This window comes from Monosiga brevicollis, genomic scaffold (assembly GCF_000002865.3).
Source record: "Monosiga brevicollis MX1 MONBRscaffold_4 genomic scaffold, whole genome shotgun sequence".
Lineage (NCBI taxonomy): Eukaryota > Choanoflagellata > Craspedida > Salpingoecidae > Monosiga > Monosiga brevicollis.
In genome coordinates, this window is record NW_001865041.1 from 48,337 (window position 1) to 61,457 (window position 13,121).

The 13,121-nt window shown below is 54.9% G+C and overlaps 4 protein-coding genes across 4 annotated transcripts in view; 2 read left to right on the plus strand and 2 right to left on the minus strand.

Annotated features, from left to right (window-relative positions):
• The window catches only part of MONBRDRAFT_31386 (uncharacterized protein), a gene marked incomplete at both ends in the record, with an annotated part of 9,706 nt that extends 6,551 nt beyond the window's left edge, over positions 1 to 3,155 (minus strand). Inside the window, 13 exons of the mRNA XM_001743762.1 lie at positions 67 to 174; positions 255 to 362; positions 443 to 550; positions 652 to 759; positions 843 to 950; positions 1,053 to 1,160; positions 1,264 to 1,368; positions 1,465 to 1,575; positions 1,677 to 1,832; positions 2,367 to 2,421; positions 2,539 to 2,723; positions 2,908 to 2,997; positions 3,099 to 3,155. Coding sequence (XP_001743814.1) covers positions 67 to 174; positions 255 to 362; positions 443 to 550; positions 652 to 759; positions 843 to 950; positions 1,053 to 1,160; positions 1,264 to 1,368; positions 1,465 to 1,575; positions 1,677 to 1,832; positions 2,367 to 2,421; positions 2,539 to 2,723; positions 2,908 to 2,997; positions 3,099 to 3,155 — 1,407 coding nt within the window. The remainder of the gene's footprint in view (positions 1 to 66; positions 175 to 254; positions 363 to 442; positions 551 to 651; positions 760 to 842; positions 951 to 1,052; positions 1,161 to 1,263; positions 1,369 to 1,464; positions 1,576 to 1,676; positions 1,833 to 2,366; positions 2,422 to 2,538; positions 2,724 to 2,907; positions 2,998 to 3,098) is intronic.
• A 1,535-nt stretch (positions 3,156 to 4,690) lies between these two features.
• MONBRDRAFT_31387 (uncharacterized protein) lies at positions 4,691 to 6,775 on the plus strand. Its single transcript, XM_001743506.1, has 9 exons — positions 4,691 to 4,749; positions 4,876 to 4,929; positions 5,080 to 5,153; positions 5,309 to 5,440; positions 5,552 to 5,608; positions 5,741 to 5,815; positions 5,972 to 6,060; positions 6,227 to 6,512; positions 6,641 to 6,775. Exons 1-9 carry the CDS (start codon positions 4,701 to 4,703, stop codon positions 6,725 to 6,727), a joined length of 903 nt encoding a protein of 300 aa, XP_001743558.1. The 5' UTR covers positions 4,691 to 4,700; the 3' UTR covers positions 6,728 to 6,775.
• Positions 6,776 to 7,171: 396 nt separating this feature from the next.
• On the minus strand, positions 7,172 to 9,657 carry MONBRDRAFT_31388 (uncharacterized protein; the record flags this gene model as incomplete). Its single annotated transcript, XM_001743763.1, has 5 exons — positions 7,172 to 8,346; positions 8,933 to 9,066; positions 9,219 to 9,327; positions 9,419 to 9,511; positions 9,561 to 9,657. The coding sequence occupies 5 exons, from the start codon at positions 9,655 to 9,657 to the stop codon at positions 7,172 to 7,174; spliced, it is 1,608 nt and encodes a 535-aa protein (XP_001743815.1).
• Positions 9,658 to 11,891: 2,234 nt separating this feature from the next.
• MONBRDRAFT_15118 (uncharacterized protein) lies at positions 11,892 to 13,070 on the plus strand (the record flags this gene model as incomplete). The annotated part of the gene is made up of 5 exons (XM_001743507.1): positions 11,892 to 11,986; positions 12,160 to 12,244; positions 12,348 to 12,566; positions 12,707 to 12,765; positions 12,842 to 13,070. Coding segments are annotated over 5 exons (687 nt in total), but the record flags the coding sequence as incomplete, so codon positions are not given.
• Between the last annotated feature and the right edge of the window lie 51 nt (positions 13,071 to 13,121).

Here is a 13,121-nt window from a genome sequence, read left to right on the forward strand (position 1 = left end):
GAAAAAAAAAAAAAAAAAAAAAAAAAAAAAAAAAAAAAAAAAAAAAAAAAAAAAAAAAAAACCAACCTCAACGACACGTCCACTACCGTCCCACATGACGTCAGGCTCGACCTCGTCGCGGAACGAGTGGTGGGCAATGTGGGCATTGGGCGTGGTGTCATAAGCAGTGCGCTCCTACAGGACACAAAATGCAAGTGACCAGATGAGATTAAGGTGCTACACCTACATTCAGTGTCTACAATGGCCACGCTTACCGCGTTGATGCGCCCGCTACCGTCCCACATGACGTCAGGCTCGACCTCGTCGCGGAACGAGTGGTGGGCAATGTGGGCATTGGGCGTGGTGTCATAAGCAGTGCGCTCCTACAGGACACAAAATGCAAGTGACCAGATGAGATTAAGGTGCTACACCTACATTCAGTGTCTACAATGGCCCCGCTTACCGCGTTGATGCGCCCGCTACCGTCCCACATGACGTCAGGCTCGACCTCGTCGCGGAACGAGTGGTGGGCAATGTGGGCATTGGGCGTGGTGTCATAAGCAGTGCGCTCCTACAGGACACAAAATGCAAGTGCCCAGATGAGATCAAGGTGCTACACCCACATTCAGCCCACATTCAGCCCGAGGTGGTGTCTACAATGGCCCCGCTTACCGCGTTGATGCGCCCACTACCGTCCCACATGACGTCAGGCTCGACCTCGTCGCGGAACGAGTGGTGGGCAATGTTCTTGTTAGGGACTGTGTCCAGCAGCATAGGAGTCTGAACCCAAGCAGCAACAGATGTGAGCAATATGTCAAAGTCGCCACAGATGCTGAAGCAAGTTTTCATGAGGGTTTGCTCACCTCTTCCATTCGATTACTCGACTGCCAGGCCACATCAGGAGAGGCTTCATCCCGAAAGCTGTGATGGGATATGTGGCGGTTGGGCGTTGTGTCCAAGTTTGGGCGCTCCTGTATACATGGACAAAAGGTGTTGTGACGACGACTTCAAAGGAAAGGACACAAAACTCCAAGCGTTTAGCATCACAGGCGATGTTAAACGGGATCACGAACCGACTCAATGTGTGCTGAACCAGCCCACGGGATGTCAGGGCTAGCCTCATCGCGATAGCTATGGTGAGAGATGTGTATGTTTGGCGTAGTATCGACTGGCGCGCTCTCCTATCAGACGTGTGGCGGTATAATGAAGCAAATTGAAGGACAATGAGGGCAGACTGAAAGGCAACCGATGGTGATGTATTCACACCTAAACTCTCAAACTCACCGGACGCACGACGCTGGTGTTGGCCCAGGCCACCTCGACAGCTTGCTCATTTCGGAACCGATGCTGACTAATATGTACATTGGGCTCGGTGGCATAAGGTGTGTGCTGTTGAGTAGACACCGGGCAGCGTGAGCAATATGAGCATATGGTGGGTCATGTGGCTCCATCGGTAGACGAGCGCTGCCATGCGTTGGGGCACACCTCGGGGTCAGGGTGCACAGAGACATCCCATGGGATATCGGGCTGAAAGTCATCGCGTGCAATGTCCCGAATCGTCTTTTGCGGCAAGGCAAGATCGAACAAGGGCTTGGGCTGGAAAGAGCAACAAGCAGTGCAGCGTGAGAACAGTAAAAAAGCAAGGATCTGCATGACCGGCAAGAACAGCGCAGCAGAGCAGTGATTGGACATCAGACCTCGTCAACGTGGACGGATGCGTTCCAGTCGACGTGTACATCCTTTGGTTCCTCGCGAAAGCGGTGGGCAGAGATGTGTTGGGAGGGCGTGGTGCCGTAAAGGTGCTTGTCATTCATCTGACTCGGCGGAGAGGAGGAAAGGCAAAGGAAGTGAGACTAAAATGGCAAACAAAGACGGACAGAGACAAGCAAGAGGCAATGTGCCCGCGGCGATTGAAGCTCACATGATCGATCCGCCCACTAAGATCAAAAAAACGATCGTGTGTCTCATCGCGGAATTGGTGCTGGGACGTGTTCTTGCCCAAGGGCGTTGTATCTAACACGGGTGCAGCCTGGACAAGATTGGTCTCGTCAGCACTAGTGCGTTTTAAGGATGACCTTCACCAAGTCTGCGCTGCGGCATATCACAGACAAGGGATTTCCTGAAAGTTCGTACCACTGCTGGTTTTGAGGCCGAATTCCAAAGTTCGCCATCCACAGGACCGTCAGGACGAAAGCGGTGATTGTCTGGATGACCAGCAGATGGCTGGGTGTCGTGCAAGTCCTCGCGCTAAATACGAAGTGGACCAGTGGCACATGTGTGTGTGCGTGTGTGTGTGTGAGGGGGGGGGGGGGGGGGGGGGGGGGAGGAGACACGAGTGAGGGCATGCAAAAGGAAGTGTGCAAGGAAGCAAGGCTTGGGAGACATACGTATTGTACGGTACTGTGGTCAAAACCGGGACCTTCATCACCCCCCTCTCGCATTCTACCAACGACCAAACCAGAAAGAAGGCAAAATGCTGTGAGAGGAGCAAGTTGCCAGGACTGAAGGAATGCGAGCAAACGGGTCCAGTGTTGGCATGATTTGTTGTGTTTCACTTACTTTAGAACAGAGGGGTGGTGGGGAAGGGGCTCAGTGTCCATCAAATGCTGGTCGCGCACTTCAACTTGCGAGGAGAGTTGCCAGTCAGGACGACCATCGTCAAGGCGGTCGTGATTCCGAAATGCAACGTGATCTGGGTGAACCTCGTTGGGTGGCATGCCAAACTCGATCGGCTGGGGAAACACCTGACGCATACGAAAGGCGGCCAACACCCCAAAGCGAACATGAGTGTGGCTCCTCATTGCAGGCTGGCACTGACCCCGTTCGGCTTGGTGTGCAGGTGGCCATGCGGCTGCATGGGCTTCAATCATTGTCTGCTTGACGAGCTTCTTGCGACTCCGCCAGAAGCGACAATCAGGAGGCACGCACCTTGACACTGTCATCCCAGCCCTCTCCTACATCATGATCTGGATTTGCTTCGCGATATGGACTATGAACGGTGAAGAGCGCGGGCTTGCCCTACGCATCAAGGTGATCATCACGGTAGAGTTATCACTGAGTGTCGTCGAACAACCGCACAGCTAGACGATTTCTGTCAACTGGCTGGAAAGATGACTGACCTCCGCTTGAACGGTAGCCCCTGCGCCTCCGAGATTGTCTGCAGGGCGGGAGGCCATTTTGGCCAGTGCAAAAGGGGTGCTTTCAGCAGTCGAAGCGTCCGTCGTTGGGACAGGAAGTACGAAACGATCGTTGCTGGTGGCGCGAAGCAGGCCGCCGCCACTGCCTGTCATAACGCCAAGCATGATTGGTTGTGTCGAGCGACGAGACGAGGAGCAAAGGAGAGCCAGACGTGGAGGGATGGTGCAAGGGGAGAGTGATTGCGTGAGTCAAAATACACGGGGGAAGCAGGTCTGACGAGCCCCAAGAGCGCAAGGGCGAGGCTGGCAAAGGTTTAAAAATGGCAGTCCAAATCGCACGAGCATCGGTCAAGGCAGGCAACCCTAGCTTGGATGGGCCTGGGTGGCTTTGTTTGCCGAGACCCGATTCGCTTTTGATCAGCCCTTGCCTTCCCAGACCCAACACCCCATTCTCCCCTTGTTGCTCCCCCTCGACACACACGCACACGCACACACACACACACATTTGGCTGCCAGCTGCGAGAGGGGTCGCTCGCGCGGAGTGCGCGCGAGCTGCAGTACAAAGAGTCCCTAGCCAGCCAGACTTGCCTGTTGTGGTGTTCACCCCTCCTCTCCTGCGCAAGCGCAAGTGGTTGAGAGAGGGGAGGGACTGTGCGTGCTACGCTGCAGTACCTCGAAACAGCAACTGCACGAGAGCGCGCCCGAGAGCGCGTGCGAGGTCACTGCAGCAATCAGTAAACGCACACACCACACACAACACACCCACACCAAAAAAAGAGACAAAGGCAACACAACGGTCAAGGGCGCACGCGCGTTTACTGAGAAGAAAGAAAGCGAAAGATGCATCACATCATCATCACACACATCTACACACACACACACACACACACACACACACACACACACACACACACACACACACACAAAGAGAATCTCCCTCTCTTTCACACACACACACTTACTTTTTAACGGTCTGGACCCTACACGGTTAACACGGTCAAGGTTGTTGCATCAAATCAAAGTTGTTTTCTTTTGTTCTCCTTCTTTGAAAGAAACGCGTGATTGACGTGACGTGATGTTTGATCTTGTGTGTGGGGTGGTATCAATTCTGTTCTGGTGTTGGGGTTGATGGGTTGGCGTTGGGCGGTGCTGAAGGTGTTGTTCACATGCAAGGTTGACTACACCAATCAAGCCAACCCAGAAGTCAGCTCTGGAAGCAATGCCATGACACCGAGGCCCCAGCAAGCTCGCCCATAGCAGGCGAACCAAGGCACTGACACCAACCAGACTGAACCAGACACGCGACGTTGACACTGCTACCAACTGGTATAAAATCGGCACAGAACAACAGTCAAACACAACACCCCATCTTTACTTCATCTGACATTTGCCCCCCTTGAGCTCGCTCGACAACTCTCACTTCGCTCCTCGCGCGAGCTCGAGCTGGACGCACGAAACCCCCAAAGTCCCAAAGCCTCCCATGATCACCTTTCTGACGAGGGCTGTCCAGCTTTATAACGGTGCACGCACGCGCTGCCTCCTGCTGAAGAAGAGAGCGGGCTGGTGCATCCCCGACAGCTCGACATGACGCAGCTCGAGAGCGAGAGCAGCGCCCAGACCCCACAGCGCAGTGGTACGATGTACCTGCACACGGCCCTGGATCATCCGAGCAAACTACCAGCCCAGCCCTTTGACCCCACACTAATTCCCTGCTTTGATCCTTCCCCCTCCTCCCCCGCGCGCACCACCCCTCGCGTAGAAGACAAGGATCATGTTTTGGCCACACCATCCAGCACCCATCCAACAGCCTCTGGTCTGCGCGCGCGCTCTAGTCTCTCACCCGGCTTCCCACTCATCTTGCCGCAGCCCCCTGTTCCTGATCAACACGAGCATACACCCCTGCTTCTTTCGCATCATAGTGACTGATGTGTGCTCTTCACCTCGCTTGCCGACTGGTTTGCAGACTCGCGACCCTCGACATTGATGCGAGCTAAGCTGTACCGCCCCCGCTCATCAGCCATTGTCGGTGCCAACGAGGTCAGTTGTAGAGACAACCTTTCCTGCATCGGCTTTTTCCATTGCCCGCCAATTTCAGAAAGCGACCTATTAGCACAAGCGTCGTGCGGCGAACATGGCCCGAGACTCTACCCTGCGTGCTCATCATGGGACAATCGTTTTCCCCCTTTTGACAGTCACACCTGATTCCCAGCTGGAACAAAGCCCGCAGCAGCCGCACCGAGCTTGTACAGCACTGGCTAGAACAAAACACAGCACCCAGCTCCTCTGCCGATCCGCCCGCAAACGAGGGTGATGACAGCTCGGAGGTTTGTTCTGCGATGCATCCAAATCTTTTGTGGCTTCAATTAACACGGCAGCAGGAACCTCATTCCCAAATGTGTCTTACATGTTGATCCACACGGCAAACCTCCCAAAAGGCGCTCAACTTCTCGGAAAGCTATGCCTTGTACCAAGACCGCGCTTATGCAAAGCAGGTTGGCTGAGACATCAACACTCTTGACTGGCTGGCCAGAGCATGCTCTAGCCATGCTCAGCTGCCTGTGTCGTTGGTCGTCTAAACCGGCCCAATTCACCCTCAATCTTTGCTTTTGCCCGGCACTGCTCAGGCCGAGCTCAATGGCCCACCCACGCCTCCCGGCTCGCCCATTCCCGCTGTCCCAGCTGATCGTCGCCCCACCGAAGTTTGTCAAGTTGCATGACCCACGCCGCCTGGTGTTTGCACGCCCACCCACTCGAAGATCGCCCCAAGCTTACTGAACCAATCACTATCCTGTCTCACCATGTCTTTTTTTTTATTTTTTATTTTTTTTTGTATCTTTTTTTTTTAAATTTCCAAGCATCCGGCTCCCTTGCCACCGCCGCGACCAATGATCCCTCAGGCTGGCCCTGGCCTGCCGCCTCGAGACTGGGCTGGCCGCGATGACCGGTGCGTCTCTCATCGCATACAGTGACAGCAACCTTCAACAACGGGCTAGCTTGCAAAACTGACTCTACTTCCCCACGCCCGCTCGCGACCCTGACGCATCCCGCCTGCACACACACACCACACACACACACACACACACCTTTTGTTTTGTTTCGTGCAATTATAGTCGGCATGAGCGACGCCGTAGTCCTGAGCGGACTCGCGACTGGGACCGTGATCGACGGAATCGGCGTTCACCATCACGCCGACGCGATGCCGACGAACCTGATGCGGAGCACAGAGACAGCGGGCGCCGCTCTGGCAGCGCGTCACCATCAGAACGGCATAGACGCAGCCGGCGATGGGAAGATGACGAACGTGACGCAGACCGTGACGCCGACTCGGATCGCGATGACGATGACGATGGTCGTGGCCGTCGTCGCGCTTCACCGCCACGCCACGCTCAACCCTCGGTGCGCTGGGGCTTTTCAAACTTTCTCGCTACTTCGTGCATTCCCGTTGCAACCCCTTGTCTGCCTTGACGTTCAGAGTTTTTGCCTGACACTTGCCCTCTGCTATTGGTTTGCATATCTACGCATAGATGGACAGTCGACGAAAGGAAGAGATTATGGCCCAGCTGCGTGCAGTAGAGATGGCTATTGCCCAAAAGAAAACGCAACCCAGCTGAATTTCCAGGTGGTATCTTCAAGTATGAGAATTGTAAAAATAAAATTCTAGATCAGATGTTGAAAAAAAAAAAAAAAACACCGTCTGTACGAGAGCTGGCGCCAGATGACAGGGCGTTGAGGTCATCATGATGCATGGTTGTTTTGATCGATTGAAAAGGCAAAGTAAAGAAAAAATGTTCGGGAGAATGGCAAATGGCGGAAGAAGCAAGCGTGTCTGTGCCTGCATGGGTCAAAAAAATAAAGGCCAATGCCGATTGACTTGGGTCGGACCAACTATTTACTGTACATCTGAGAGTTAAAAGGTCAGGAAGGCTGAGGGTGTATCTGATAATGAGGTAAATCCATGCATGTTTCATCGCATCACAACGGGACAACGGCAAGACACATCCACCACTCATCAATGAGCACCCGGATTGAGCTTGTGGAAGCTCCAGATGCGTCCTTTAGCCGGAGGTTGTTCGCGGAGGAATTGTAATGGCGTGTGGCGAGCGGGAGCGGGAGGGAGCACCGCTGCTCGAGGCGGACAGCAAGCCCTGTTGGCGCCATCCACCACTACTATCTGGTCCACTAGGTGCAGATGCATTCTGATGGACCCCGCCCAAGCGAGCTCGAGCCGCTTGTGCCGCCTGAGCAGCACGGCCTCTATGCGGGGCCGACTGGGCACGACGACGAAAGTCTTCGCCGCGTGAGAGCGAGCTGGCTGCACTGCGAGCTGCAGCTGCCATGTTAGTGGGGTTGCTACGGCGGCGGCCCATGGGCTCGAGCGAGTGGCGTTGGTGGGCCTGCTCTGCCGAGGGGGAGACACTGGCGGCGGTGCTTCGGTGGCCACTCGGCTTGGGCGAGGGCGCGGGTGAACGCGAAGTTGCCTTCCAGAGAACCACGACTTTGTTAGCGTCCTCAACTTGCGCTTGGTGACGCAAGCCGAGGACCTCCGCCATCAGATGCACTTGGGTTTGGACCATGGTGGGCAAATCGCGATATTCACGACGTTGCTCGCGCGACGATTTGAAGAGTTTCAAGTCCTTGTAGAACTGCTCGCAGAGCGCATCCGGGGGACAGTAGACTTGCCCCGCGAGGCGATTGCCGCCGCGACGAAACTCGGCACGCAAGATACGGTCATCACACATGACGGCGGAGAGGATGTGGCAAGCGCGGTCGGCCTCATTGACGTCAGCAAAAGTTAAAAAGGCTGTCTCAAGAGACCGCTCAGCGGCACTGGGCAAAAACTCAATGGTGACAGGCATGGGCAAGCCCGTGGATGACAGCATGGCCCGCACATCCTCGGCCGTTGTGTCCGCAGCTAGGCCCTTGAGGGCAATACTGGGCACCGGAGGCGTATTCGGGTTGTAAACGCGCGGGTTTCGACCGGGTGTGACATCGGCACAGCGCTGGCAGCGCAAGAGTAGAGGGAACTCTGGGCTAGAGGAGGGGGGTACAGTGGAATCGGAGCCTTCAACAGATGAAGTTGCGGCAGAGGCAGGCTTGGCCGCATGCATGGCTTGGTCGGTCAAGCCGTTGAGGACGTCACAATGCCGTTGCGCCGCAGTTGCATCCCGGGCGGTGAAAAAGCCAAACGACCAGGTCGGATCGAGTTGCACGTCGCAAAGTTCCTGCGATCCTAATGTAGCTTCAAGATGAGCATGAGCAGCGGCATGTTGTCCTTGCCGCAAATTCATGACTAGGACGTGAGATGTGTCCGACTGATCAATTTGGCGTTGTTGATGCCGAAGCCAGCGCTGGAAGCTGTCGGTTCGCGACCGCGAGCGTGCACGATGATGCGCCTCATTCTCCATGGACTTGCCTCCCATCCGACTCACCGGCAGGCTGGTCAAAACATCCCCTCCCATGTCTGCGTGCGTTGATGGTCTTCGCCAAGCCAGGATGCTCAACCTCCAACCCAAGACGAGAAAACAAAAGGCCGCCAGAGAAGGCGCGGCGAGAAAAAAAAAAACGTGACCAAGGGGCGGGCGCCGAACGTGGGATGGTGCGGAGGGTGCCGTCAACGCGTCTCGACGTTCGTGATTGGCTTTGATTTCTCCACAGAGCTCAAGCAGTTGTTGACATTCTGCTCCAAACCTCTTTTCCAACCCAACCTCCTTCACGGCCCGTTTGCCCCGGTCTTTGTGCACCTGTCGAATCGGTGCTGACGACACGAGATGCTCAGGTGACCGTTTGGTGGCTCACAGCGCACACCACGCACGCACCCGCACGCACAAACGAGCTGAGACAAATAACACACACACACACACACACACACACACACACACACACACACACACACACACACACACACACACACACACACACACACACACACACACACACACACACACTTGCGCTAAAAATACAATGTCATCCGGATGTAAATGCTGACAACTCGTTCATCATCAGCATCAGCAAGTGATGGCCATCTTGCTGTTGTATTATACTGTTCGTTTTTAGTGTAGTTGCCTCTTTTCCTTTTTGCCGTGTGATCACCATCAGTCGCACCAGCCCCAGCAGCCCTCGTAGCGTAGCCCGAGTAGCCCCATCGTATCATCATTGTCGGCGTCGTCGTCAGCTGTGCTAGCAGCAGCGTGGTAGCTTTGCTTTTGCCTGCCTGTTTCCCGCGATACGAGGCTGACGACAGCTGGTTGGTGGGGTGATATTATCCGTACAGCGCCAAAGCCCGCCGCTGCACTTGGACGGACCCACAGTGGAAATTTGCTTGCAGTTACCACAGCCCAGCACACACACACACACACACACGCCATTCGAACAGACCCAAGCCCTTTGAGCTCTCTCTGCCTGACCAGCGCCAACGCTGGCCATGACCGCCGATGAGGACGGCACCTTGGATGAGGCGCTTGCCCTCCTCACCAATGCTCACCGCCCAGCCGTCCAGGTGCGGTACCAGATTGCCGAGCCGGAGCCCAGCGCCCTCCTCCATCCAAGTTTTGTTCCCACTCAACCCATGCCATGTCTTTGACCGTTTAGTTACAACTGCTTTTGGAAGATGAAAACCTTGACCTCGACTCAAGGTAGGGAGGGTCTCAGAAATGTGCCTGTGCTTTGCGTGTCCGGGCCTGCATGCGTCCAATCGCTGGGCTGTGTCCCAATTTTTCATGCTTCCTCGGCTGGTTAATGCTGACATCGTGCAGGGCCCTAGCGGTACGACAAACCCTTCCCCGTGCCGCAAGCGCCATCGAGAATGAGGCCGACGAGGCCGTGGTGCTCGAGGCCTGGCGCCGCTTGGCACAGGACAAAGGTCAGCACGCGCACGCGCTCGGTCAAGCATTTGCACACATAGTACTTGTCTCCGTCTTGCTCGCCCTGGTTGCTTTTGGCTCACGCTGCCTCGGCTCTTGATGTGCTTCGACAGCCGGCCTGATTCGCTTCCAGCTGTGGATGAACCTTGGCGCTTTGACCGATGTCCTGCCCAGTGATTCCCTGCTGAAGCTCCTTGAGCGCAATCGTGACCTTATTTTGGCAGCCGTGATCGATACCTCGGACAACACGACCAGAACCCAAGTTCACGCAGCTCTGACTAATCTCATGGAGCATCCAGACATTCCTCGACCCATCAAAACAAAACTACGTGTGTCGCCGCTCCCTGGCTCGCTTGACAAAGCTGCTTCCCCTTTGCAGTTGTCTCGCCCCACACTCTCATCGTGACCATTCGTGTCGTTCATGCACCTTGCACTCAACCCGACTTGGGACATGCGGCACAGTTATGGATGCCATCGATGCGCTCTCGTCTCGGCAGATGTCAGATGAGATTCGACGTGAAGCATCAATCGTACGCTTGTGGTGTCTCAAAGCTGGCCCACCCGCTGCTGACTCATGTTCTCCTAGCCAGCCGCTCATACCCTTTGCACACTTGATCGTTTCATGCAGATACTGGCCAATACTGCTGGGTTCATCGCCGAAACCCCGGCAAGTGCAGCTCGTGCTATTGAGCTGATTACGGATTACGCCACCACACCTTACTTTCGCGTTCGCGGCTGTTGCCCCTCTTGCATCGCCTGCTTTGCTGCCGTAAGTATGCCTCTTCCAAGCCCCGCCCCGGTCAAGAAGCTTGCGCTTGCCCCGGCTATCCACACAAACTCATTGCTCACGCCTGGGCAAAACCAGGTGCTACCATCGGACCAATTTGAGAGTACGCTTCTTCCAGTCTTTGAACAGCTTATTAGCGACAACATCTGGGGAGTGCAAAAGGTGATATTCATTGACAGACTGCTCGTGCGCTGTCTTCGCTTTATGCACTGGACAACGACGCAAGCCAAACCTGTTCCTTGCTCACATTACACTGCCCCGGTTTTTTTTTGTCTCACCGCCCCTTTTGCACACGCAGGCGTGTGCCGATGCGCTGGGCATGCTGGCTCAACATGTGCGCCCCGAAGTGCGCCGTACAACCATCACACAGATGCTCTGTACGCTCGCCTCCGACAACAACCGCTTCGTACGGTTGGCGGCCTATTGCGCCGTGGGCTCCGTGATGGCAGCCTTTGTGCCTCCTCCACCAGAAGGCGAATTTTTCATTGTGGATGAGGAACAAGCCGAATATTTGCGGGCCATGCGGGAGGCCATGGACAATGGGAGCGGGGGTGAGGATACGCCCGCAGCATCCTCAACTGCCACTACAGCTGGCGAAGATGAGACAGACCAGCGCCTGGTGCGCGAGTTCGGTTCGGTTGAGTATTGGCGCAGCCCCATCCCAGAGGTGGACATTCCCGAGCTCAACGACCTTTTAGGGAGCATGTCCGTTTCGTCTTTAAGCAGTAGTCAAGCGCCACGGCAGGATGCTGATACCAAGACGACTGCGCCTGTGGGCACACAGGATGGTCAAGTCGGAGGAGAGAATGTCTTCCGGAATGATAATTCCGGGGACAGTGAGACCGGTGTCTTGGACGAGATCGCCGGTTCGCAGGCGACAACCGACCAAGATTCGGTGCCCGGGACCCCATCTGAGTCGCCAGCTCCACTGATGCAGGCTCCCTCCATCGTACACACGGGTGTTCTCAGTCTCCCCATGTATGCAACCTTACCTTGCGTCGTACGCAGCTCCATTAACACGGACGAGGTATGCTGCATTCCACCAAAAGTACCTTTTTGAGTCCTGGCCAACTCGACACATGGCAATTGTTTGTGCAATGTTTTATTCATGACCACTATCCTCTTTAGGTGCCAGATGAACTCGTTCAGCTGTTTTTGGACATGACCGAGCCTGATGCCGTGGAGAAGATTGACGATGACATTACTCGGCAGTGTGCCTATTTGTGCGTGACGCAGACGTGAGGCAGGAGCAGGGCAGGGTGCGAAACAATTGGGGTAGCAGGGCACTTTTGGAAACGGGCGGCATCTTCCGACGACCTGGCTCAGTCGTCTTGACATGGGGATTTCATGTAGTCACGGCACCACTAATCTTTTGAAACTGTGCTAACCCTTTTAGCTTTCCTGGCGTGGTGTGGGCCGTGGGGGCTCGTGGTTGGCCGAAGCTACGAGCTGCCTACCAAAAACTTGCCACTGATGATGATGTGCGTGCCCCTTGGGGGCTCGGTTGGCTGGTCGTATGGTATCGCCTTGAGTCTCACATGTCTGCGTCATGCTTTCTTGCCATGTCCTGATCTACCTCGCTAGTGGAAGACGCGCGCCAACATGGCAGCATCCATTCATAAGATTGCACAAATAATCGGACCCGAACTGACGCAGGCTGATCTTCTGCACTGTTTCGACGCTTTTTGGAAAGATTGGGATGAAGTTCGCGCCAGCCTGCTTTTACATATGGCCGAGTTTCTGGCCCTCATCCCGTTGACGGCTCGGCACGTCTACTTGCCGTTGCTCTTCAGCTTTAAAGATGTACGGACGGCCTACTTGCATCACTTGCAACCCATCATGATGAACCACAGGGTGATACTCATTCTTTTATGTTTTTTGTTTTGTTTTTTTTCCTTTGCTTGCATACACTACCTTGTGCATACGCTACCTTGTGAATGCAGACCGAAGAAAGTACTTTTTGGCGCTTCCGCCAGTCTTTGGCGGCACAAATTGCTCAACTGTACGTGTGGCCAACGTCTACTCACACCATGCTTTAAAGTGTGCTCATTGCTGTTGTCCGTCATTGCCGGCAATAGATGCTACATTGTTCAAGAGGAGGAAGTTTATTCAGTCTTGTGCAACATTGCACTCGAACTGTGTGTCGATCCATTTGCCAGCACCCGTCAGACAGCCTATGAAGCGGTAAGCTCACTTGACGTTCTGCGCTCATCACACGTCTTGTCATCCTGCGAATTCTGGTATGCCGTGCATTTTACGCGTGTGTTCAATTTCCATCCGTGCTCTCGGTCGCAATTAGGTGGGTAGCCTGGCACGTCGTCTGGCCAACGCCCCAGCTTTGCAGAAGCAATTCCTCTT